The following is a 23,140-nucleotide window of genomic DNA, read 5'->3' on the forward strand; positions in this document are numbered from 1 at the left end:
ACTAATCAAATGTAAATGTAAAGATGTTCCACTAATCTTTACTTACTGTGGATGTAACTTGTAAAGCGTGCCGTCCACTCCCACAGTAATCTCCAGATGATCCAGCCCACGGTTCTCTCTGATTTTGTCTACAACAGCAGCCATTCCTGCTCCACAGAGCTGAGCTGCTCGACGGGAAACAGCTCCACACACTTCCTTCACAATAATACTGTCGTCACATGTGCTGTCCAGGCCCAGACTCTGCAGAATAGACCTCACTTGCAGTAGAGCCAAACGGTCACTAGAGTCAAAATAAATATATAATGTTGCATTTATTCACTTTGAAGTTAGAAGGAAAGAGATTTAAGTTACTTTAAAAGATAAATGTCTATTATTAAAAGTGCACTCCATTTTTTTCCTTATTAAAAAACTTCATAAAGGCTCATAAATAAGCAACTGAGTGCATCTTTAATATGAAGGAGTAGGCTGAACAACATCAACATGATATATAAATTATATGCCAAAATATTTAGGGAGCTGAGGTCAGTCATGTGATCAATACATTTAATGTCGTAAATGGCTGCTGTACCTCTCAATCTGTGAGAGGAACTTGGTCTCAAAGATGCCTTTGGTTTTCAGTCTCTCTGTGATGCGACCGCGAAACAGAAGGCCACGCTTTGTGAGATCAATGAGGATCTGCCTTACAATCTCTCCCAAATACATTCCACTGGTCATCTTTTCGAACCTGGAAATGAGAGGATAACATCAGATTATATTTGGAAAACCTGACACTTTTTATATATTTTTAAAACTTTAAATGAATAAAAATAATTATTTTCTTCCCAATAATGAAAAAAGTAATTAATTACTATTGTAATGGCACTTGTTTTGCTTTTTGCCCATAAAAGGCTATGTGCATTACAACAGGTTGCTAACACTGCATGAAATCCTGATCATATACTGCCTCCATGTGGACAAATGCAGAAAACTTGGATTGCACTAGTCATACACAGCTATTTAGACCCATAGGCAAATAACATTGTCTAAAATGATCATCTTTACCTTTGTTTTCCTGGATTGAGTGAGCCTCCGTCCACTTCTCTGTCATATCTGGTCCGGATGTCCTCAATATTATCATTTTCTCCAAATCCCCCCCATTCAGTGTTCACACACATCTGCCCTTCATCACCCTCCACAAACTCAATGTTCTTCATCTCCTCCATGTAACACACATTGCTTCCCGTTCCTGCGTTGTTAAGAATCATAGAGGTGTTGACATGCTGCATACTATAATCTTTGTGTGTGTTGGTTTATAATCAGCAGGGAGGTTGTCAGTTAACATACAGCCTCACTGAAACACCACATTAATACATACCAGCAATAAGACCGATCTGACATTTAGGGTCCTCATATGCACATGTCATCATTGTGCCAACCGTGTCATTAACTATAGCAACGATGTCAAGGTCAAATTCCTGAAGGAACAAATTTAATCATGATCACACCAATATAAAAATCAGTAGCGCAAAAAACCCCCCAAAAATTAGGTCTCCTTCAAATCAAAGAATTATAGGCTACATTTGAATTATTTATGAAAAAATATAAGCATTTGATTAAGTGACAATGGAACATTAATTAACATTAAAGATAATGGTGCTTCTTTGTATGTGAATGAGCATGTCATGTGCAAAAAAAAAAAAAAAAAACTTGTTTGCTTCCCCTCACATTTCGTCTTTTGATGGCTTCTCTCAGCATATCCACAACATCATACCCCTCGCAATCTGTCGCTTTGAAGCCTTTTGTCCAGGAGACCAGATCTCCCTAAACAAGTGGATAGCAAGGATGATCAATTGAGAGTAGCATTTGTCTGTGTGCTTTAACAGTTTATTTTAAGGTGTTTAAGCCTTGTTATGAGAATTATATTGACAATTGAATGACCTCTGATAACCCAAAGTACTTTTTTACCTTATCAATACCCGTCTGACTGCATGGGAAAGAGAAGGTGAAGCCGAGAGGCAGACGAGTGTTCTTTATCCCCATATAGTCCAAGAAATCCGAGATACACTGAACTATGTGGTCAAACAACTAAAATAAAATAAAAAAACAACTTTTCAAAATAAATATGAAAATAGCAATTCACATTTCTTGTGAATGTTGAACTGATACATTTCTGACCTTGTGCAGAATAATGATGTTAAATATGTGATACTAATGTATTGATTTGGACTAAAATGATTATTATTGTTTATTTATTGATAGGTGTTTCACCTCTTCTCCTGTGCCCTGCATGATCTCCATTGGAATGGCATAAATCTTGTTGTACATCCGGACTGAATTTCGCATACCGGTACGAATCTTAACCACCAACACACGGAAATTGGTTCCGCCAAGATCCAAGGCAAGGTACTTTCCTCTTTCTGTGAAAGTAACAACATTCAGTGACGTTCAAGACATCACATCTGTTCTGTTTCCCACTAAATACACAAATGAAATCAAAATAATGAAATGTATTCAAATATATAGTCTGCATATCTTCAACCCTAAATAGGACAAGTGTTTTGGAGAATGTATATTATATTGCTAAAAATAAATGATAAAAGGAAAAAGTCACAAAAAAATGTACCTTTCACCATGATTGCTATAAGTAGGTAGTTTCCTTTACCTGTCCCATCTGGAGTCCTGTAAACATAAGTGGGCAGCATTTTGACTGAGGCAGTCGGATGGGAGTCTTTCTTCAAGCCTCGTTCCAACTCCACACGCATCTTCGCCTTCACTTCCTGAAGCTGTGTGGGGCTCAAGGCGAAGGTCGCGAGAGTATCATCAATCTCCTTTCTTTGGGACGCTAGCCGCTGAGCTACTGCAGTCACCATGGCGGCACCTTTTGCACTGCCACTTTCAGACAGCACAAAACGGACATGACAGTCTGACACCAGATGACGGACCACCTTGTGGAGCCTCTTGGGGTACCTTTAAAATTCAGATAGAAGTTGTGGGTTTTCATACTAAACCTCCTTGGGTTTGACATTTTTTTGAAGGTGAGCTGACGTACTGTGGATGTGTTCTGTAGACTGTCCCATCCACTCCTACTGTGGTCCGAAGGGTCTTCAGCTTCTTGTTTTCTCGGATCCGTGTCAGAATGGCAGCCAAAGCAGCAGCAACCAGATTAGCTGACCTGAAGGAGACGATGGTACAAACATGCTGGACAGCAATGCAGTCATCTTCACTGGGATTTAGACCCAGGTCTGCAAGGATTTCCTTGGTGTTCTCCAAACCTCCTTTATACCTGGAAACATCCTCAGTTAGAATATGTACATTTAAACCCCATCTCCACCAGCACACTAACCACCAACAACCAGACTGAGCCAAGATGGAAATTCAAGCTAATCTAATCTATTCAGCAGGGAAAATTCTCAAGTAATCAATAAAACTTGAAGATTTAGAACCTAAAATCAGTCATAATAGGTTTGGCATAGAATTCCTCATAGATAGAAAAATATATTGCTTATTTTAACCCATTTAATATCAATTTATATAGTTTATATTTGTGAGTATGTAATCTTACTGTTCAATCAAGCAGATATGTTTGGTCTGGAAAGTTCCCTTGGTTCGGAGAGCATCAGAGACTTGGCCATGAAAGAGTAGACCCTTTTTGGCCATCTTCAGCAAAATGAGTCTCACAAGCTCTCCCATGTACATCCCACTCACCATCTTTTCAAAACTGGGAATGACACAACCAGAGTTACAAAGGTAATACACAGACTATAAAACATAAGACTACAAAACTTAAAAAAGAAAAGAAAAGAAAAAAAAAAAAGAGTTCAATGCACAAATTTTGGGAATAATTTGTAAATCAGAGAGGTAACCTGAATTTTTACTATGAAGGGCAAAAAATAAAACTTGATTGAAGGTCAAATGATTGAAAACTTGGGACTAAAGTAAATGTTGCATTATATCCAACTAAGTGATATGTAAATGAATTTTTAAAATCAAATTAACTTATATTTTGTACACTTCAATGCAAAGAAAAGAAAATAGAGAAAAAGCAAAAAGATTTATAAATTTTGCTTTTGTAATATAGAATGACAGGCCAAATAAGAGGTCATTATAAGCCAACTTTGGCCCCCCGTCCCTGGTTTGGGCACCTCTGTGTTAAAGCAGTCTGATGACTTGCCCATTAATAAACACTTACAGCTGTTTTCCTGGATTAATTGAGGCGGCATCAATTTCACGATCAAAGCTTGTGATGAAATCATCAAGCACACCATCATCTCCAAATGCCCCCCATTCAGTATTAATACACATCCTGCCTTCATCTCCTTCCACCAGATCAATGTGTCGCATTTCCTCCATGTAGCAAGCATTAGTGCCGGTACCTGAAGAAATGCAAGGCGAAAATTAAACCAAGTAATCCATGTAAGGAAAGGTTTTATAGGTCTTCTGCCATTTGAAGCAGTACATTATATTTCTTTTTAAATCTATTGTGGGAAAAGTGTTCAGTGAGGCCTTACCTACAATAACCCCCACCTCACAGTCCTGGTCATCATATCCGCAGGTCATCATGGCCCCCACTGTGTCATTGACCATAGCCAGGACATCCACGTCAACATCCTTCACACACACAACAGAAAACATGAACATGAATCAGCAATTCCACATGGCTACTGTTATGACTTCTACATAGGGTAGTTTCCTCGTTTTATTCAATGTAAATGATGAGAGAAGAAAATGGTATTCATACCCCAACTTTTTGAATGGCTCTCCGTAATAACTGCACCGCGTTGTTCCCTTGAACACCTCTAGCCTTGAAATTCTTTGACCATGACAGCAAGACACCCTGTCTCAACACAAACAAAAGGTGTCAGTGAGGAGATCAGCTGACATGAATGTCTCTTCTTCTATTTCACCACCTTTAATCAACATCTTAACGACTTGAGAACATTGATTGAATTAAAACGGGCTGAATTAACATTAAAAACCTGTTGGAGTTCAACTGTACCTCATCTATTTTGGATTGCGCACATGGGAAAGAAAAGGTGAAGCCCAGAGGTTTTCTTGTGTGATTAATGTGGTGTTTCTGTAGAAAAGACTTCAAAGATTCTGCCACATGCTCAAAAAGCTGCAAGAGAATGAATACATTTTCAGTTAGAATAATCTGCCGCTTATTTATATCAAAGCAGCTGACATTGTTTATTGCACATGAAAAATGCATGAATACATACTTAATTGCTATTTTGCATTGGTGTAACTATGAGAACTAATTCCAAAATTTCTTCAGTCTTTTCTTATTGATGTCCTAATCATAATCCACTGGAAACAGCTTGTAATCTGCAATGGATTCCTTATTGTTACAACTCATATTTGTGAAGCGATGATCACCTCAGTTCCTCTGCCATTAAGGATCTCTTCAGGGATGGGAAAGGTTTCACTCTCCATCTGGACTTTCCCCTTCCCATCTTCTGAAACCTTCACCTGTAGCACCTTAAATTTTGAACCCCCCAGATCCAGTGCCAGAAACTCACCCTTCTCTGCAGGAGAAATATATGAAAGGGAAAATATGTAAAGCTACATTATCAGATTTTAATCATTTAATATTTCTCAATTGCAGTGGTTCTGCCTTTTCTGGCGCATGTGAAAATAGTTCACGCGTATGTCAGTGTACCTGAGCCATCAGGTGTGGAATAAACGTGGGTCGGCAGCATCTTCACTGCAGCTGTAGCATTGCTCTCATTTGACAGTCCTTTCTCCATCTCCTGACGAAACCGAGCTGATATATCCGCCAGATGATCATCTGACAGACGCATTGCGTACAGAAATCGGTCTACCTGTTGAGAAACACAATTATGCAAGTTTTGTCATCTCTTCTGATGCCTGGATTTGTTTCCTTCACACTTTCTTATTCCATACATTGAATGAAACCAAGTACTGGGGAATAAGTGACTGAATAACAGGGTAAAACAAATAATAAATAGACAAAATATTGAGAAATAACAATATTAAAATGTATTTCAATGAAAAAATGACCAAGCAAAACGTAATACTATCAGTGACGCATGCAATGATATGACATATTGAAAGATAATGTAGGTGTGTTTCTGGAGATAAAAATGATACTGTTGTAAAATGAACTATCAGTGAACACGTGGACATACATTTGATCCAAAGGCTTACACTTGAACACTCAAAATTAGTTTTGCAGACAGATTTAAGCTGTCTATAGAGCTCTTTTTCTTTTTTTAACTTTTATTTATATATTTACTCGACATGCATGAACATATCAAGGAAAAGCAGTGGAACATGTATCCAGCATTCATTGGAACTCCTTCTGATACGGATTCCTCAATACTGTTTAAATGGATCCCTGGATGTACCTTTGCTTCCTATATAATTCCCATCCTTCCTTTTGTGTTACTGCAGCACTTTGATGACTATTATTATAAAATGTGGAAAACAGTAATGAAGAGTGAGTAGGTGTGTCTTTAACTGGTAAAGTATAACAGATAACTTCATAGTACTACTGAAAGGGAGAGATTAAATAGTAAAAAAAAAAAAAAAAAAAAAATGTAAAAGTTACCAAATAAAATTCCTAAATATACAACAGAATAATCGTTGTTTAAATTTCGGCTCACAAAAGGCCTGAACTTTTATGGAAATGAAAATCAGTTCAATAAATGCAGAGGAGTAGGTCAAGGTCCTCTCTCTCTCTCTCTCTCTCTCCTCATGCAGTCAGTTATCTGCCCTCAGAAAGCATGTGTGAGAAGAGTTAATGATTCCACAGGCCTCAGTGAAATCACATTCATCATGAACGCAAGGCTACATCTGACAATTCACTGATAACTGAGTTAAACTCTTACTGTCAGCACAGAAAATCACAAAACCGCAAAGAACATCACAGACACCAAAACAAGAAGTGACCTTATCAGTACATACAGGGCATTATTTTGTAGAAACTTCTGATAGAGCATATGTCTAAAAACATATTTTAACAAGTGAAGAGATTTTATGAACAGTTACCTTCTTGATCTGATCCTCCTGAAGCTTTGAGAAGTAGAAGGACAGCAAATGGACCGCAAACATCTTGACTTCCCAACGCAGGTGATTTACTTATTGAAAGACAAAATGAATCATCAGGTCTAAATGTGTCCCTAGGTCTGTCCCCCTGAATCTTCAGGAGTGATTCTGGTATGACTGAGAGAAAGTTTTCCTTTGAGCTTGTATTTCCCTATGTGAGAGTTCAGCACTTGCTTTTCCCTCCCCTTTCACGGCTAAATAATTAATGGCTAAGCCTCGTCCGGCCCCTCTGCTCTCCAGCCTCACCTAGCAATGTGTTTGAATTCACTCCAGACAGCAGGAGCACCTTAAAACAATCATGAGTGAAACAATAGATCAGAAAGAGTCTTTTCTGTTCAGTATATAAACATCCTTAATGAGGAAGTGAGAGAAACACAAAACAGCCTTATCTACATTCACCAGAACAGAGCTGACAAGATCAGTGAGAGGGTATTTCTGCCCAGACGTTATCAGGCCTTTGCTCCTCCGGGTTTGTAACTGTAAGGTATTAAATGTAATAAATGTGCTGAAGTTATAGCAACAAGTTCACAAAGAGTTTTATGGGCTAAAACCAAGGAAAATGTTCAAGGATTAAGATGTTGTTCAGGCGTTCTGCTAATGTGGTTACCATAGTAACGGGCAGAGATTAACCAGGGCCCTTTAGCAAACACAGAGCAGGTTGATCTACCAGACATTTAACACTTGACTTCTTTTCTGAATTATTTACCCTGAAAAAATGACTCAGCATGCTATTACATGCTATTAGCAATTCCATTTTAGTTGATATTTACAATGGTGTAAAATAATCAATTTGTAGATAAAACTGTCCATGTAATTTTTTACAAATAGGGTACAAAAACAGGTTTTCCATTACTTTTTATAACAGTAATAATAATAATATTAATAATAATATTACAAAAATGTCACAAACTACAATAAAATTACCCAATAATATTTTTTTTCTCTCTATTAGTTGACAGTAGTGCTGCATGATTCTGGATAAATTGAGAATGACAATTTTTTTTGATTCAAATAGAGATGAATGATTCCAATGGCTCACTCATAAATAAATCACTTGTTCCATTACTGAATGAATCAGCATTTTTGAACTAATCTCTTGAATAATGTTTTTAACAGTCAGTTTGCACCTATTGGTGAAACAATGTAATCAACACCGTAAACAACAAACGTTATTTGAAGTGTCAATTTAAAGTGAAAATTACTATGATTTGCTCCATTTTGATCGTTTATATCCGAACTATACATTTTTATCTTTTATTAGTTCTTCTGTGATAATATTAATGATTGTAAGACAGAAACGATACTGTGTGCATGATAACTCCGCGGCAGCGCCAACAGATTTGAATGTTTCAATATGACTATCAAAGGTTTAACAGACAGACAAATCGTTGACATTTAGAAACAAGATCGCATGGGTGTTTGAATCGAGATTGCGATCTTTTATCGATTAATCGTGCAGCTTTAGTAGACAGTACCATTAAATTTATCCTGTAACATATGACAAGTTCTGATTTGCATTGATTTTTTTAAAACTGAGCAGGACACTACCCTCAACTGTACAAGGCTGTTGCAGTAAGGTGAACAATGACGAAATCAATCCACATATCAGCTGTAGTATTTCATTGGTTGAGTAGAGTTCCTAAAATAACATCAGACTGCATAACCATGCTAAAAATAGAAGAGGGTAAATAAGAGGGTAAACACAAATTATTGGTTTTCAACGACAGGTTCAGTGGGCTGACAGTGGACTGTAGGTCATGTGCTGCAGCCTTGCGTTTTTTTTTGGTCATGGGAACCTGATGGTGTCAGAAATTACCTCTTTTTCAGTGTTTTTGATTCTGGTTATTATTTTGTGGAAGAAACTGCATTTTTCTATGGTTAAGCAATGGAGATCCATTAAAAATATCAATATAATTTTATTGTCAAATCTAAAAGGGGGTGTTACAGGGCTCTTTCTGACACTCGGTTTTATAGCAAGTTAGTGCTCCAGAAATGGAGATACAAGTTCAAAACATCAGCAGTACAGCCATACTGTTCTCTTGATCCTTTAAAAGTATATACAAGTCCATGTTACTCAGGTTAGTGTTCACTTTTTCTTTCTTTTCCCTTTATTTGCTGAATTGGAGTCATCTCCATTTTGGCTCTTCTCTCCGACCCATTCTCTCTGCAGCTGCTGTAACAGTTCTTTTGTCAGTAGTCCGTCCCGCACCAACCTTGAGCTCAGTGAAGAGTCCATCGCCCTGGGCTCTTTTTGTTGATTCTTTGACCCTCGTCCCCTCCTCAGTGAAGGTGTGTCTAAAACAGAAAGTCTTACGGAGGTAGTGGTTTCTGAAGAGGCGGATTGATCCTCTGTGGCACGGATCAGCCTTGTGATGTTACGCACGCCAACCTGGATGATTCCGTCCAGTTCCTTTTGAATATCACGGATGAGATTAGTATCTGGGAACATGTCCATGAAGCGATAGCTGCGAGAGGGAAGCGGTCCAAGAGGTTAATCATGGGAAATGGGATTCTTTGTTAATTATTGCTCTCTGATTTAATGCTACGATATAAATAAATGATGGTTACAGATGTTTTGGGTTCAGTTTTAGGGTAAAAAAAAAAATATATATACCTGAGCCAAAGGTAAAGATCTAGCACATCATGGACAGCCTCCAGATGAACAAGGTCCTTGATGTTTTTGGGAGGGGCCAGGGGCCAATTCACATGTCGACACACCCAGTTGAATGTCAGAGGCTCATCTCTGCTGAACTGTCTGGCAAACTACAGAGGACAGATTTTTTTTTTTACAGCATTTATCAACTAGATCAATGTTAATTTATACATATACTATTATACAATTACTACTTTACTTTGACATTGTCAACTAAAACTATTAAAAATACTTTACGGTTACTGAAATAAAGCTAAATAAAATAAATAAATATTAGATCAGATATGACATAAATATTAGAAACATCGCATTGGCAACTAACTAAAAATAAATGTAATTACTAAAATCACTATAAATGAAATAAAATAAATAAATAAATAGCATAGTATATAAATAATACTAAAATAACAATGTTACTATATTACACTACTGCTACAATATTACTATGATTGTAATAATCATGTTTCTATACTATATACACTTTTGTTCATTTATTTTACAGTATCTAACAAATTTATACTTGAAAAATGTATTGCTATACAAATATTGTTCAGTTATTTCATATTAGGTACAGTTTTAACTTATGCTTACCATATAGAAGCTTACTGTAAAGTGTTCTTTATTTTGATACACTTTAACCAAATATTCCACTAAAAGACAGTTTTCACATATGCTGTTTCAACTGCATTATAAATAATTTCTTAACTAAACCAAATCTAATGACTAAAGGTCAAAAGGAAAAACTGTCTATTAATCCTCTTTGATCCGTTTTTGCTGTGAATTATTCAGGTTTCGAGCTCACAAGTAGTTCCCTCAGATTATAATGCTCACCTTGAGAAAGGATGTGCAAACGAAGGCCTGTTTCTTGTTAATGGGAGCCGTGCAGAACACATAGCGGGAACGCAGATTCAGAGGGATATGCTGAATCATATCCGCCAAGAATTTAAAGTCATCAATGTTGCACACAAAGTAAAGTCCATCCACTTGTGCAAGACTCACAAATATATCCTGTGCAGAAGAATAGAAAGGACAGGGAGTGAAGGCAATTACTAGTCAGTAAAATACTGTTGTGAAAATATTATTGTGAGATAATCTTGAATATTTCGACCTACAATGAGGTTTGAGAGAGTCGCTTGGGGAAGATGGTAGGAAAACATCTCTATCTGCTCTGCTGTGGGGTGTAATCCTGCTGTCTGAGATCATGAATGGATGAGAAATAAACAAATAAAACCTTTTTCCAAACAACATACCTACTTTTGTAATATATAAAATTATTCCCACCTCAATAGGGTCAACAGGCTTCCCCAAGATCTCCTTTAAAACAGGCAAGTCATCCCTTTGCATAGTAGTGACCTCACCCTCTTTAAACACAGAGCTGAAGCGTCCTGCTCGGCCAGCGATCTGCAGCGCCTGTGAGGTGGAAATAGTGTCCAGCTCCCTCTCCCCCTTCTCATTCACACTGGGCTTTACCAGAGAGTTAAAGATGATTCTCCTAATACTCCTAAAAGAAGCAAAGAACCAGTGTATTCTTGAATATCCTGAATAAATCAAACACTTGTGCAAAATATGCTGTTATTAGTGCAGAGACACAAAAGGTGTCACTAAATGTAACACAAAAGAAACTGAAAATATTTTCTTATAGGCAAAGCAGTCAAAATTATAGATTAAATTCATTGTTTCTCGAACAGGGGGCCGGGAGCCACAAGGGGAACTAACAGTATTTAAATTACGAAATTATTATTAACATATTAAACATCTCTACAGTCACTTGTCTGTTATAACATATTAAAATCTAAATTAAAATGCTAAAAACCAAATCAAAACATAAGATATAAACTGAAATCATATTTAGTTTTTATTTTCTCTCAGTATTCTTATTGAAAACCTTGAAACTTCTGGAATCACAAAATGAGCTGTGGTTAATTTAATATTTTAATACTATAGTTTCTTTTTTTTATATACATCTGTTCATTGAACTTTTGCAATATTAACAGTATAAAATACTATTTCTCTGCCAGTATGGAGGGCCTTTGGCTCAAAAAGTTTGAGAACCACTGATTTAATTCTCAGGGTCAAAAACAAGGTCATGAAAAATTAAAATATTAAATGTTTACTAAAATTGTGTGTGAATCTTGGGTAAGGAAGTAAAAAATAAAATAATAACTTCATATTTTGTAAAGGTTTTAAGAGTCAAAATGTAGAACAAGGTTATTGGTTTTGTCATTTTAACAAGTTACTTACAGGTTCAACCCCATTCCAATTGCATCTGTGGCAACAAGGATTTTGCAAGGGTCGTCTGGATCATTAAACTTTTTTGCTTGGGCCAACTTGGTGCCTGTTGACCAATCAAAATGTTAGTTTAGTTTCCAGATAAAATTTAAAACCAAATTATTGTGATGTAATGACAGGGCGGCAATGTTATATTAATACAGTAAGTTCAATAAACTAGAACCAGATCATAAATATACCATGTGGACGATTTCTCTTATGACACATCTGAACAAACTGACTCAAGGACTCTTACCAGGGGGCAGGCTGCCATAAATGACGGCACACTCCTGGCCACGGACTTCTATCTGTCGGCTGATTGAGTAGATGTCATTTTTGCTGAAGCACACAATGCAGTCGCCAGGCTTCAGGTTATCCAACGATTCCACAGCATGGTTTGAGACTGAAAAAGGGGTCAGCCTCTTATAATTATGTACCTTAAAGATAAAAACGCATTTATGTCAAAGCACACTAATGGCCTCAGTATCTCACATCATTAGGCAAAAACCTAAATATTTGATAATCAAGACAAATGAACAAATAGTAAGCATCAACATAATAAAAAATTAAATTAAAAAAAAAGCAAAAGGCAAAATAAATATTAATGTCCAGTCACTTTGCAATAATCAACCATTATTATTAAGAACTGCTGAGACTCACCTCAACCTCTTCACCAGTGGTGTACATGAGTTCAGTGACAAAGTCAACTGCTGCAGCTTCTCCACACACATGGATCTCCTCAGCACACAAACCTATTCAGAAAGAGGAAATTCATATTTGCAGCCACATGCATCTTTAACACACCTCAATCAACATATTTACCCATTCAGATGAAACTATAGCATAATCTCGAGTTTAATAAATTAGTATTTAGAAAGGAATCTAAATGTTATTAATAACTAGAAACTAATGATTAATACAAGTGGGCACAGTCCAAACAAGAAAATAAAGCGATTAATAAGCTACAGGTGGGTCAAAAAAATCTGAGACCACCAACGAAAATGCTTCTAATTTGCATTCTTTACTGATTTAAAAAAAATGTGTTTTCATTAAATTATATTATCCATATCAAGATTTAGGTGAAAGGCACTAAACCTTTCCTTAGTCAATTACACAAATTTGATTAGTGACCTAGAAAATTATATATTTCTCTATATTTGATCTTTTTTAAAATTCTTAAAGCTTGTTTTTTTTCTTGTTGAAAAAATAAATAAATACAAATCCCAAAATGATTCATCTTCTCCTAAATATGTTAACCCTACAGTATGTGTAAATGAATACGGTTTCTGGTGACTTCCCAAAGCCAACCCACCAAGAAGAGCTCTCGTCCATGCCCATCCTCTGGCAGGATCTTTAATCATTTGAATCTCATCAATGACAGCCACTTCATCTAAAAAAAAATATTCAAACATTAATAATATGTTTTAGTTATACAGTATGCTTCCATAAGCTCAAAAGCTTAACAGTCAATATAAATTAAAGAACCATCAAGTAAAAAAATAAAATAAATGTTCTCTATACTCACATGGAGTTGTGACACTGCACATCTCTATGGTAGAGGCAATGTGGCCAGACAGTCTTCCTCCTGAATCAACAAATATTCTCTCTTCCCCTGTGACCAGATCACATGGCACTCCCTAATAGGAAACCATAACATTCACAACTGCAAAATGTGTAATTACATTAAAAACCAAAATAACCTAATCTGAGGAATGAAACTCACAGCATCATTACACTTCTCATAGATTTCATGGGCCAGCAGCTTTAGCGGTCCACAGTAAACTCCAGACTTGGCTGCTAGGAATCTCTGGATGGCATGATAGGTCTTACCACTGTTGGTGGGTCCTGCATGAAATACAATCTTTCTTTGAATAGCCCTGGCCTCTGGATACCTGTAACACACGTTTATCATGTTCAAAATATTGTATTGGTAAAAAAAATACTGCGTGTAATGACTAATTCATAGTATCGTGCAAGAAGACTTTAGAAAGTGCAGATGAGAAATCAACTCTAAGTACCAGTTTGCTGGGACCCGTAGGTCACTGATCTTGCGTAAATCATCCATACAGTCCAACATAGGAAAGATCTGTTTGGCATGTCTCATAAAGTATGGGAAAATGTCATCTATGTGACCTGGAACGAGGAAAGGAAAATTACAGATTTGGGGTTTTCTAATACATATTGACAATTTAGTATATCTGAAGTACTGTAAATACTCACCAGCTCCACAACAGATGTCACTAAGAATAATATGCAAGTCAGCATTTATTGAGTTCAATTCCAGCACATATTTCCTAAAACTGACAAATGCTTGATGAAACAGACGAGCTGTGGAAGAACAAATATACAACGATCACAAAAATGCTTTGTAACAAACAAAATACAGTAGTATTCCTGACATACTTCTGTGCATAGTTTTTAGATGGGCGTGTTATGATAACACAGTGTGACGGGTGTGGTTGACAAAAACAATGTTAATTATGTAAGATCATGTAGTAATGAATGAATGAATGAAGCATTTATATAGCGCTTTTATTGTGTATTGCTATACACCCAAAGCGCTTTACAATCATGTGGGGAGTCTCTCCTCAACCACCAATGGTTAATAATGGGACCATGATTCTTACCATCAAGCCCTTGGTCAGCAGCAAGTTTTTGCATCTCTTTTCTTTTGTAGAATCTATTCAGTACCTTCAGAAGTTCACCTGTTAAAACGGATAAATAAACAACGATCAGATGTATTTCTGATCATAGTTAATTGAATCCAATATTCGAATTTAATCTGTATGGTCAAATCTAGTTTGGTTTCATTTAAATACGTTGAATGAGTTTTATTAAAGATGCATGCATATGCAAATATGAATGCTTAGAACATAAAGTCAGTCATCTATAAATCGATTATATACTAATAACATAACATTAATAAACACGGCCTTTACTTCTGTCCAGCGGTTGCGTCAACTCCTCGCCGACTGCCCCGTCCGCGACTTCATGGCTTTTGACGGTGAGCGGTACAAACAGGGAAGTGTCAAGGGGTCTCGATGAACTGTCTGAAGATGAATATCTACTTGATAATTTTTCAAATGTCCTTCTTGTTGGATGCAGTGTAGTGTTGTTTGCTACAGCAGCTGTGCTAGCACATACCCGGTATCGGATGTGAGAGCGCGACAATAAGTAAACACAGCGATTTACCGACATTTTCAGCTTCTGTTAACTTAATCGAGGGCAGCCGCGGTCGCACAATTTATATTATAAACTTCATGTTAATAAACTCTGTTTAACTACTGCAACAGTACTAATACCTATGATGACAAGGAGGTCAAGTTCCTCTCAGTGACAACGTGCCGAAGGACCCAAGATTTTTTTGGTGCCCGAAGCGATGCCTGTTTTTTATATTTCACTATTGATTCAAGTGTTAAAGTCTAGATTAGAAAGATTTAGGAAACAGATTACGAGTGTATCATAAACTGAGATATCAAGAGAATACGTTGGCTATAACATGTGAAATCTTGAAGGTTAATCATTTTTGGAAAGCGGCACAAACGGAAACTACTTGGGGTTATGACAGTAGACATGTGGTACAAACAGTTGTAACCATAGGCAATATGTCTATGGTTGTAACCAGGATTGTTGATTTCAGCGCAAACGAAACTCACTCGTTTGAATGACGTTATTTTATTTTATTTGTTTAAAGCTCTCTCTTATTTAAAAACAAACAAACAAAAAACAACAACAAATAAATGACAACACTGAAGCAAAAACTGGGCACTTGTTATCCTTTAAGATTTTATTTCAAGGACAGGTTTCCAACTCACTTCGATCAATAAAATTACATGACCTTCAATCACTTCTGATGCATAAAAAAACCAAAACAAAACAAAAAAACATTTGAATACAGACCCCTGTATGAACTGGTTTGACTTACTATTTGAAAAGAACGGACTAATTTACTCACAAATAAAATATCACTAAGGTTTGAAAGATTTGATCCAATACCATTATGTAGTTCAAATGTTTAACGGCAGACTGTAACCGGAAAAATATATTCACTAAAAATATATTCACCATGGCTTTGCTATGAATATGACGTGACACGAACACGCCAATGACGTATGTACAGAATTTCCCGCGAAATCCGTCCCGACAGCTCGTGTATAAATCACCACAATAGGTGTTTGAAAGATGGATTTTTAGCACCTCTCAACAATGACATTGATATTTTTAATTAAAAAAAAGTGTAGCTGTAAGTATAAACTTGCATTTTTATTTGACATCGGCAGATAAACAAAACTATGGCTGGATATGTACAATTTTTCAAGATTTACAAATGACTCAGTTGCTGTAGCACAACTGTTCAATCAGTTCTCCAAACACACTTGTGTTTCTTCAATTGGGGCACTCAATGGCTTTGTACACAGATATTTCCATAAGTAACGTAGTGTGAGTAAAAAAAAAAAATAATGTTTTAGAGTGAAATCAAAAACCGTTTCAAAATGAAAAGGTCCAAATAAACATTTAATCCACAAACCACATAATATGCAAGAGCACATTTGCAACAATGAAAAATTGTTAACATCCCCTTTTGATAGGAAACATTTTAGCAGGATGACATGCAAAGGATACAACAAAATTCCATCATTTCTCAGGGGTGTCTAATCATTTAGACGGTATGAAATGTAATTGCAGCAGAGATGATATTTAGCAATCAATAGCAACGAATCATCTCAGAAATTCACAAAACTAATTAGGATCACAAAACTAAGTGGCCCTCTTTTACTACTAAGCCAGTGTGTTATTCAAAACTGGGCTGACAAGTTGAATACATGTGCCCAATATAATTACACAAACTGCCCTAGTTTTATAAAGCTTCTAGTCCAAAACCTCTTTAAATATTTTATATATAGACATGTACTTTTTATTTCAAAGACAGAATTCATTTAACATAAAGAGTATTTAAAGAACAAACAACAAAAAAGAGAAGATGGCTAAATAAGTTAAATAGAAATGTTTTACAGCGTTTAAGTGGATTGCAAATACAGTGTTGGCTGGGTGCCATTACATTTCTTGACCTTTTTTTTTTTTAAACGGACCCCATTGCCTTTAGTAACCGTTACTATGAACTCAGATTCACCAGCTAGCATGCATGAGGAAGCTCTTTAAAATGTATTTAGGTCTATGTGTTTCTGCTCCATGATGTGGAGCATAGAGGATACCAGTGAGTGCACTTTTAAGAACATTTCTTCGTCTAGGGAGGCGTGCAACCTTGAAGATGTGCTATATTACTTACATTATTGTTTCCAGTGCTTTCTAAAAGTGTCCTTGTATACTAACAGATTGCTTGCTGTAGACGGCAGGGAGGACAGAGCCAAATCAGGCACAGTTTATCACCATAAGCTGTGAGGGGTGACCATGTGAACAGCGATCTGCATGTATGTTCGGTGGAAGATGTTCTCCTCTCCTGCGACTGGTCACTGAGAGGTACGTGTGTCTCTGGCTGGTTGCTCTCCAGACCCCGCTCACATTTCCGGCTGCTCAGCAGAGAGACTCGGCCGAGGCTCAGGTGACTCGTAGCGCTGATGGAAGTTCCGTTTCCGCAGTTTCTCGGGTGCCTTCCTCCACAAAACTATTTCCTACAAAAAAGACCAATCATTCTATTCACCGAAATTATACATTTTTTATGTGATTCGTATAGATCAAAATTAATTTTATACTGTAAATTTCATTACTACTGGACCTGCTGTTTGAAGTATCTCCTGTCTTCTTCATCCACAAGCACCAAGTTCAAAAAGTACCTCACAGAGAATTTCTTGTTTACATCTCTCATTGTGGGTGTAAGGTCATAACCAGCCAGGAAAAGACGAATAGGAATGGATTCACCTAGAAATACATTTTTAGCCCAATAGGGAGGAAAAGTCAGTAATGAAACTGGCAATTTAGTTTATTCTACTTCAATAACCCCGCATTGAACTGAATGTGATGATTCATGCACGAAAGGTTCAACGAATGGTTTACACAGAAATTTGTTCTGTTCGTGATTCATGAATGAGGCCCATTATTAATGTTCTGGCATTAGTACTCTGTGTTTTCTGTAGTAGTAACCTTTTTAAAAGACTCGTCTACATATATGTCATTACAAAATGATACAAAAAAATGGTGTGAAGCAGCTGCTCACCTTTCACTGGTGCTCCATCCATAATCTCATATTTTGCCACAGTCTCTGTCTCAGTAGTTGTGCTCGGACCTAGAAAGGCATGTCATATGATGCACATCATAAATCTCACATTATTCAGAACCAAATGAGAAACTACTGAATTTTAAGTGCTTGAGGATACAAGGTGTACAAAAGTGTTATGAAAAATTAAGTTTATAAAAATAAATTACAAACATTCTATTGTTCAAAAGTTTGTTATTCATTTTTTAAAATTAAATGTTAATATTACATATATCATAATGTTATTAAAGATTTCTATTTCAAATAAATGTTGTTCTTTCTATTCATGAAAGAATCCTGAAAAAATATACCATTAAGCAGCACAACTGTTTTCAACGTTGATAAAAATAAAAAATGTTTATTAAACACTAAATTAGCATATTAGAATGATTTCTGATGGAATAAATTACATTTTAAAATATTATTTTTGTAAAATGTAATACTTCACAATATTACTGCTTTTATAGTATTGTTTTACTGTATTTAATGCAGCCTCGGTGCGCAAAAATGTTTCAAATATTTCAAAAACATTTTACCGACCCCAAACTTTTGAACAGGAGTGTATATAAGAAACTGGACTAATATAAATTTTCTTTAATAATAACTTTTAACAGTCATTCTTAAATCAAATGCACATATACGTGTATACAACTTAACACAAAAGGAGATCATACCAATTCCCGTCATTTCTTTCTTGATCAACTGAAGCTCCATGTGTTGGATTTTAATCCGTACCAGTAAGAAGTAGATTTTACCCACAATTACATCTTTGAGGTGATACCTGATAGGCAAGAAGACTTCTGTTAGCTCAAAATCAATTAGACTAATTAGTTCAAACCAATCAATGCATACATACTTAGAATTACTCAGCAGCTCACTTCATGTAACTAGGAAATAAATCAACAGTAAAGTTCTAAGTGCACTTACTTAGACTTATTGTATTCAAACTCTATATGTAGGCAGTCTTCAATGCCCACTTCCATTTTGATAGAGTTGTTGACATCAGGGTAGGTGGCCAGCTGATGCACAATGAGGTCATACTCCTTTACCAAATCAGACAGCCTCCTCACAATTGTAACTTTAAGGAAATACCTGCAGAGACATGAAAAGCACATGACCTTGTGTGACTTATCAAAAAAAAACTGTTTAAATTAAAGCAGCAGTTAAAATACAAACACTGTCATTTATCATTATTGCTCAGCCAGGATAATAAAAAATAAAAAAACATTTCAAAGTCTTCACTAACCTCAATCGCACATTAGCTCCAACATAAGACTCATAAGGCTTTTCCACCTGCATGAACTCAAAGTCATAGCTGCGGTTCTGTGTCAGCTCTCCGGGCAGAGCAAGCTCTTTCACAAGGTTTACAAACTCATGAGTATTGCTTTTATCACTGAAGAGCTCTGCATGAAGCGAAAACACACACACAAACATTCTTATGCAGTGGCTAGACAAAAAACAAAACAAAAAACACTGCATGCATATCAGACAATCAGAATCACTAATGATACTTAAAAATGTCAGTTTCAAGTAATTCAAGTAACAAATTGAATTAAATTTTGTAGAAAAACAGAAATAGAATTTTCTTGTAAAATTTCTAATAACCGTTGATTTATTTACAACTTTTATTTTACAATTTTTGCAGTGTGGGAAAAAAAAGACCTTAATAATGAATTCAACTGGGGCACCATAACAGATCGGCTCCCTCACAGAAATGTGTAGAGCAGTCTAGCTCCCTTTCCATGTGACAACCACATGCTCTCCTAAGCTCTCAGCACAGTAGAACAGCGATACTGAGGCTGGTTTACTGCATGAATGCCTTGAGAAAAGAGAATAAGTGAATGTGTTGAGTTAACTCACCGATTTGTCCTACAAACTCAATGCGAATTCCCTGATGTTCAAGCCTTTTGCCTGTTTGTTTCACATTGATATTTACCTTGGGGTGACATAACATAGCGTGTCAGTTGTCTTTGAAATGTTATGAGACTTTAGGAAATGAGTCATACAGGAGATATCTACTCACTCACCTTTCCTGAAACTGATTCTCCATCATAAAACAGATAATGCTTCTCCAATTTCCCATCCTCGGTCTTCAGCTCGGCTGTTTTTCTGCTTTCAGCATCGTTCAGAATGACATCGATTTCACACACGGGACCAAACAGACCTCCAAGGAAACTCTGAAAGAATGACAATGTCATTCTACTTTTTTCAATTCACCTTGTTAACCATGTTTAAATGATTAAACAAACCATTTAATATTTATGTCCCTGCTGAGTGATGGCTTAATTTAGGCTACATTTACATTATATTCTGTGTATTTCTTTTATATTATTGAAGTCGTGATAGAAACGGAAGTAGCGACAAATCTTTTTCTCCATATTGTGACGTACAATTAACTTAAACAGATTGTCAAAAAAGAAAAAAATTTGGTTATATTCATCAGTTTGGCTGAAGGCAGATCTGAATGAGAGCTTGCATCTGATTCTAAGAAATGGGGTGGAGTTTAATCAAACTAACTGATTGGATAAGTCTGGCATGTGTCACCAAAGAGAAGTCTGACATTTACCCAGAAGATCGAGTTGCGACAGTTTGATTAATAAATTACAAAAAACTGATTTAAAAATATATATGTATGAATAATTTGCAAAAAGATCTATAACATGCATTTAGAAAACAGATGAGCTGAATTTTCATTTCATTTCGACACATTTGTATTTGGATCAAAGATGAGACGTCCCATTTTCGCGTCCACATCAAATTAAATTTCTAAAAGTAATTTTACAAACCTATAAAGCATATTAAATGCAAGTAGAGTGTCTATTTTAACATTTCAGATAACTTTTCTGAAAATAAAATGACAAAATATGTGTGAAATAATGCTCCATTATTATTCAGCGTAACAGACATATTTATGTAAAAATAAAGCAACATTAATTCTGACCCGTGATGATTAAAATATGTAAAAGAAAAAGTGAGCATACTAAACTTACTTTATATTAAATTATTTAAAAATTAGTTTGAAGGTGTTTTGGGGGCTGCACTGTGATCCTTAAATGATATAATTTCTTTTAATGTCAGCTAAGGTTTCTTGTTCTAAATATGCCTGACAAAATTTTTTGGTCTATGAACTATTGTTACACTGAATGGTATTTTAGTGGGAGTCTTCTGTAAATCATGGTAAAAATGTATGTTAAAAAAATTATTAAAGCTGAAAAGCAGAAAAAAACTAAAGCTTTGATGCTTGAAAACCCCTTTTCGTTTTTGTCCCACTTCACATACCCAGTTTAGATTCTGTGAGAATATTGAAAATCTAGATTTTCCCAAATCAGGGTTTTGACACATCCCAATTTTTGGTAACAGGTTGCAAATATTTTGTATGAGTTTCAGGCATTTGTTTACATCATTTGTGTGAAGTGCAGCAATAGTATAAAAACAGTAGTTCAAAAATTTAAAAAATTAAGTGTTCAAAATTCTGAACACTTTGACATAACTACATCAAAACTGAAGGACCACATCAGACTTCAGCCTGAAGGACACCTACAGCGACATTCCAAGTCAATTTTACACATCAATTAACATATGTTGGTATTAGCTTAACTGTTCAATCTGTCTCAAAACAAATATAATCACATAAACAGCCCTGCCAATACATGGAAATACTGACGCAGTGCGAAAACGTTTAAGTATCATGTGCATTACATTTCTCAATATCCACACGGAGAGAGGAAGCGCCAACTTGTAGAAATAGCTTCATTTTAGTGAAAAACAACAAGAACTCGGTATCTAGTTTGGATTCAACCTTCAGCTTTACAGCTGTTTTTAAAGGTCCTGGAGGACTTGCGAGGATGTAAGTTTTTTAAAACATGCTCAAAATGTACAAATGCTCCATTAGAGCTCATTTGTAAGGCCTCTAGAGTCCGTTCACTGTGTTTTATCAGTGTTTATCGCTGACTGATAATGAGCAGCCTCCCCGCCCAATCCTTCACGACTTCCATGGCCTACTTCAGACTGGATACACTGCAAACATGTTTGCCAGGATCGCGGGCTTTTATTCCAGATGGAATAAGCCAAGCGGTGTATTAAGTGCAAGAATTCAACCATTAATTGCAGTCTGAATGAACGCTCACCATTTCAGCTCTGTAGCTTTAGCTTGAACACAGTCCTCCTCAGAATAGCTTCCGCTGGATCCCTGTTCCTCTGAGCTGAACGGACTGGGAACGACGGGAACACAGCGAGTGCGCGCTGAAACATCAACCGTACCACTGAACTTCAAAATAAAAGTTTCTTATTTTTTAGTTTAACCATATTACTGAACTTCAAAAAATAAAAAATAACATTGTATAAGCATATTTTGTGTAAACAACTATTATTATGTTTCACATAATTCTTCACATTTAAATATTCATGTTATAATATTAAAATGCTAGAATGTGTCATTTCCCATGCACCGAATTTTGGTAACAGAATGGTAACAAACACAGAAAGAAAGAAAAAATTAAACACTTTTTAAGCATTATTTTGTACTCTATTTGTGTCTGGTATAATTATTTCAATAACTTAATTAAATTAATTTTTTAAAGTACGATTTCTGTTGGTCAGAAACATTTTATGACAATTTTGTATGCATTTGTGCCTTAATTTCAATTCATTCAATTTAATTTATTTCATTAATCGTTTTGTGTTCTTTTTATTTTTTACATTTTACTTAAAAGCCTTTAGTAGACTGTTGAATGGCATGTTGCATTGTAAATTTACCCCATCCCATATATTGTGACAACATGCCCCACTATTGGTCACAAAAAAACTTTAATCCTGCTCTGAGAAACATACATGTTTTCAGACTGTGTCGCAAAGTAATATTTAAAAGCATGATTTTCTTTCTTTTGCAGGCTATATGTTGTGTTAAAAATAAATAAACAAAAATGAATAAACATTTAATTAAACTTTAACACTTACTCAAG

General features: G+C 35.8%; 3 protein-coding genes and 1 long non-coding RNA gene across 7 annotated transcripts in view; 1 reads left to right on the forward strand and 3 right to left on the reverse strand.

Annotated features, from left to right (window-relative positions):
• LOC131552296 (uncharacterized) overlaps positions 1-2,377 on the forward strand; it is a 23,947-nt gene extending 21,570 nt beyond the window's left edge. For both annotated transcript variants that reach the window (XR_009273938.1, XR_009273937.1), the window contains one exon: positions 2,239-2,377. This is a non-coding gene — a long non-coding RNA (uncharacterized LOC131552296). The remainder of the gene's footprint in view (positions 1-2,238) is intronic.
• The window catches only part of hkdc1 (hexokinase domain containing 1), an 11,770-nt gene extending 3,903 nt beyond the window's left edge, over positions 1-7,867 (reverse strand). The window contains exons 1-17 of one of the 2 annotated variants that reach the window (XM_058795963.1): positions 6,991-7,867; positions 5,639-5,801; positions 5,356-5,504; positions 4,976-5,095; positions 4,718-4,813; positions 4,488-4,587; positions 4,169-4,352; positions 3,542-3,697; positions 3,029-3,262; positions 2,642-2,946; positions 2,248-2,396; positions 1,945-2,064; positions 1,705-1,800; positions 1,355-1,454; positions 1,042-1,225; positions 569-724; positions 47-280 (exon numbers count right to left, since the gene is read on the reverse strand). In XM_058795963.1, coding sequence (XP_058651946.1) covers positions 47-280; positions 569-724; positions 1,042-1,225; positions 1,355-1,454; positions 1,705-1,800; positions 1,945-2,064; positions 2,248-2,396; positions 2,642-2,946; positions 3,029-3,262; positions 3,542-3,697; positions 4,169-4,352; positions 4,488-4,587; positions 4,718-4,813; positions 4,976-5,095; positions 5,356-5,504; positions 5,639-5,801; positions 6,991-7,053 — 2,609 coding nt within the window. In that variant the 5' untranslated portion in view covers positions 7,054-7,867. The remainder of the gene's footprint in view (positions 1-46; positions 281-568; positions 725-1,041; positions 1,226-1,354; positions 1,455-1,704; positions 1,801-1,944; positions 2,065-2,247; positions 2,397-2,641; positions 2,947-3,028; positions 3,263-3,541; positions 3,698-4,168; positions 4,353-4,487; positions 4,588-4,717; positions 4,814-4,975; positions 5,096-5,355; positions 5,505-5,638; positions 5,802-6,990) is intronic. The other variant, XM_058795962.1, reaches the window with a different exon arrangement.
• A 141-nt stretch (positions 7,868-8,008) lies between these two features.
• Positions 8,009-15,338, reverse strand: supv3l1 (SUV3-like helicase). Its single transcript, XM_058795967.1, has 15 exons — positions 14,908-15,338; positions 14,596-14,673; positions 14,189-14,296; positions 13,987-14,101; positions 13,692-13,860; positions 13,494-13,605; positions 13,281-13,358; positions 12,629-12,720; positions 12,225-12,405; positions 11,942-12,035; positions 10,982-11,201; positions 10,813-10,893; positions 10,532-10,708; positions 9,662-9,810; positions 8,009-9,512 (listed from the first exon to the last, which is right to left on the reverse strand). The coding sequence occupies exons 1-15, from the start codon at positions 15,164-15,166 to the stop codon at positions 9,134-9,136; spliced, it is 2,292 nt and encodes a 763-aa protein (XP_058651950.1). The 5' UTR covers positions 15,167-15,338; the 3' UTR covers positions 8,009-9,133.
• A 1,127-nt stretch (positions 15,339-16,465) lies between these two features.
• vps26a (VPS26, retromer complex component A) lies at positions 16,466-22,436 on the reverse strand. 2 transcript variants are annotated; one of them, XM_058795969.1, is made up of 9 exons: positions 22,307-22,436; positions 20,207-20,356; positions 20,040-20,115; positions 19,426-19,582; positions 19,107-19,271; positions 18,854-18,960; positions 18,141-18,209; positions 17,703-17,845; positions 16,466-17,598 (listed from the first exon to the last, which is right to left on the reverse strand). In XM_058795969.1, the coding sequence occupies exons 1-9, from the start codon at positions 22,307-22,309 to the stop codon at positions 17,485-17,487; spliced, it is 984 nt and encodes a 327-aa protein (XP_058651952.1). In that variant the 5' UTR covers positions 22,310-22,436; the 3' UTR covers positions 16,466-17,484. The 2 variants fall into 2 exon arrangements, with proteins under 2 accessions (XP_058651952.1, XP_058651954.1); XM_058795971.1 differs by lacking the exons at positions 20,040-20,115; positions 20,207-20,356; positions 22,307-22,436 and adding an exon at positions 19,842-19,994.
• Between the last annotated feature and the right edge of the window lie 704 nt (positions 22,437-23,140).

This window comes from Onychostoma macrolepis, chromosome 13 (assembly GCF_012432095.1).
Source record: "Onychostoma macrolepis isolate SWU-2019 chromosome 13, ASM1243209v1, whole genome shotgun sequence".
Lineage (NCBI taxonomy): Eukaryota > Metazoa > Chordata > Actinopteri > Cypriniformes > Cyprinidae > Onychostoma > Onychostoma macrolepis.

What these genes read in the sequence shown, in the direction of transcription:
- supv3l1 (XM_058795967.1), bottom strand. Translation starts at nt 15,166, where the DNA reads ATGTCGGTAAATCGCTGTGTTTACTTATTGTCGCGCTCTCACATCCGA. An exon ending in ATGAGAAGTGTAATGATGCT is followed by an intron (nt 13,606 to 13,691) that starts GTGAGTTTCATT and finishes GTTTCCTATTAG; the next exon opens with GGAGTGCCATGTGATCTGGT. An exon ending in AGCCTGTTGACCCTATTGAG is followed by an intron (nt 10,894 to 10,981) that starts GTGGGAATAATT and finishes TCATGATCTCAG; the next exon opens with ACAGCAGGATTACACCCCAC.
- vps26a (XM_058795969.1), bottom strand. An exon ending in TGAGTTTGTAGGACAAATCG is followed by an intron (nt 19,583 to 20,039) that starts GTGAGTTAACTC and finishes CGCTTCATGCAG; the next exon opens with AGCTCTTCAGTGATAAAAGC. An exon ending in GGAGATACTTCAAACAGCAG is followed by an intron (nt 17,599 to 17,702) that starts GTCCAGTAGTAA and finishes TCTTTTTTGTAG; the next exon opens with GAAATAGTTTTGTGGAGGAA.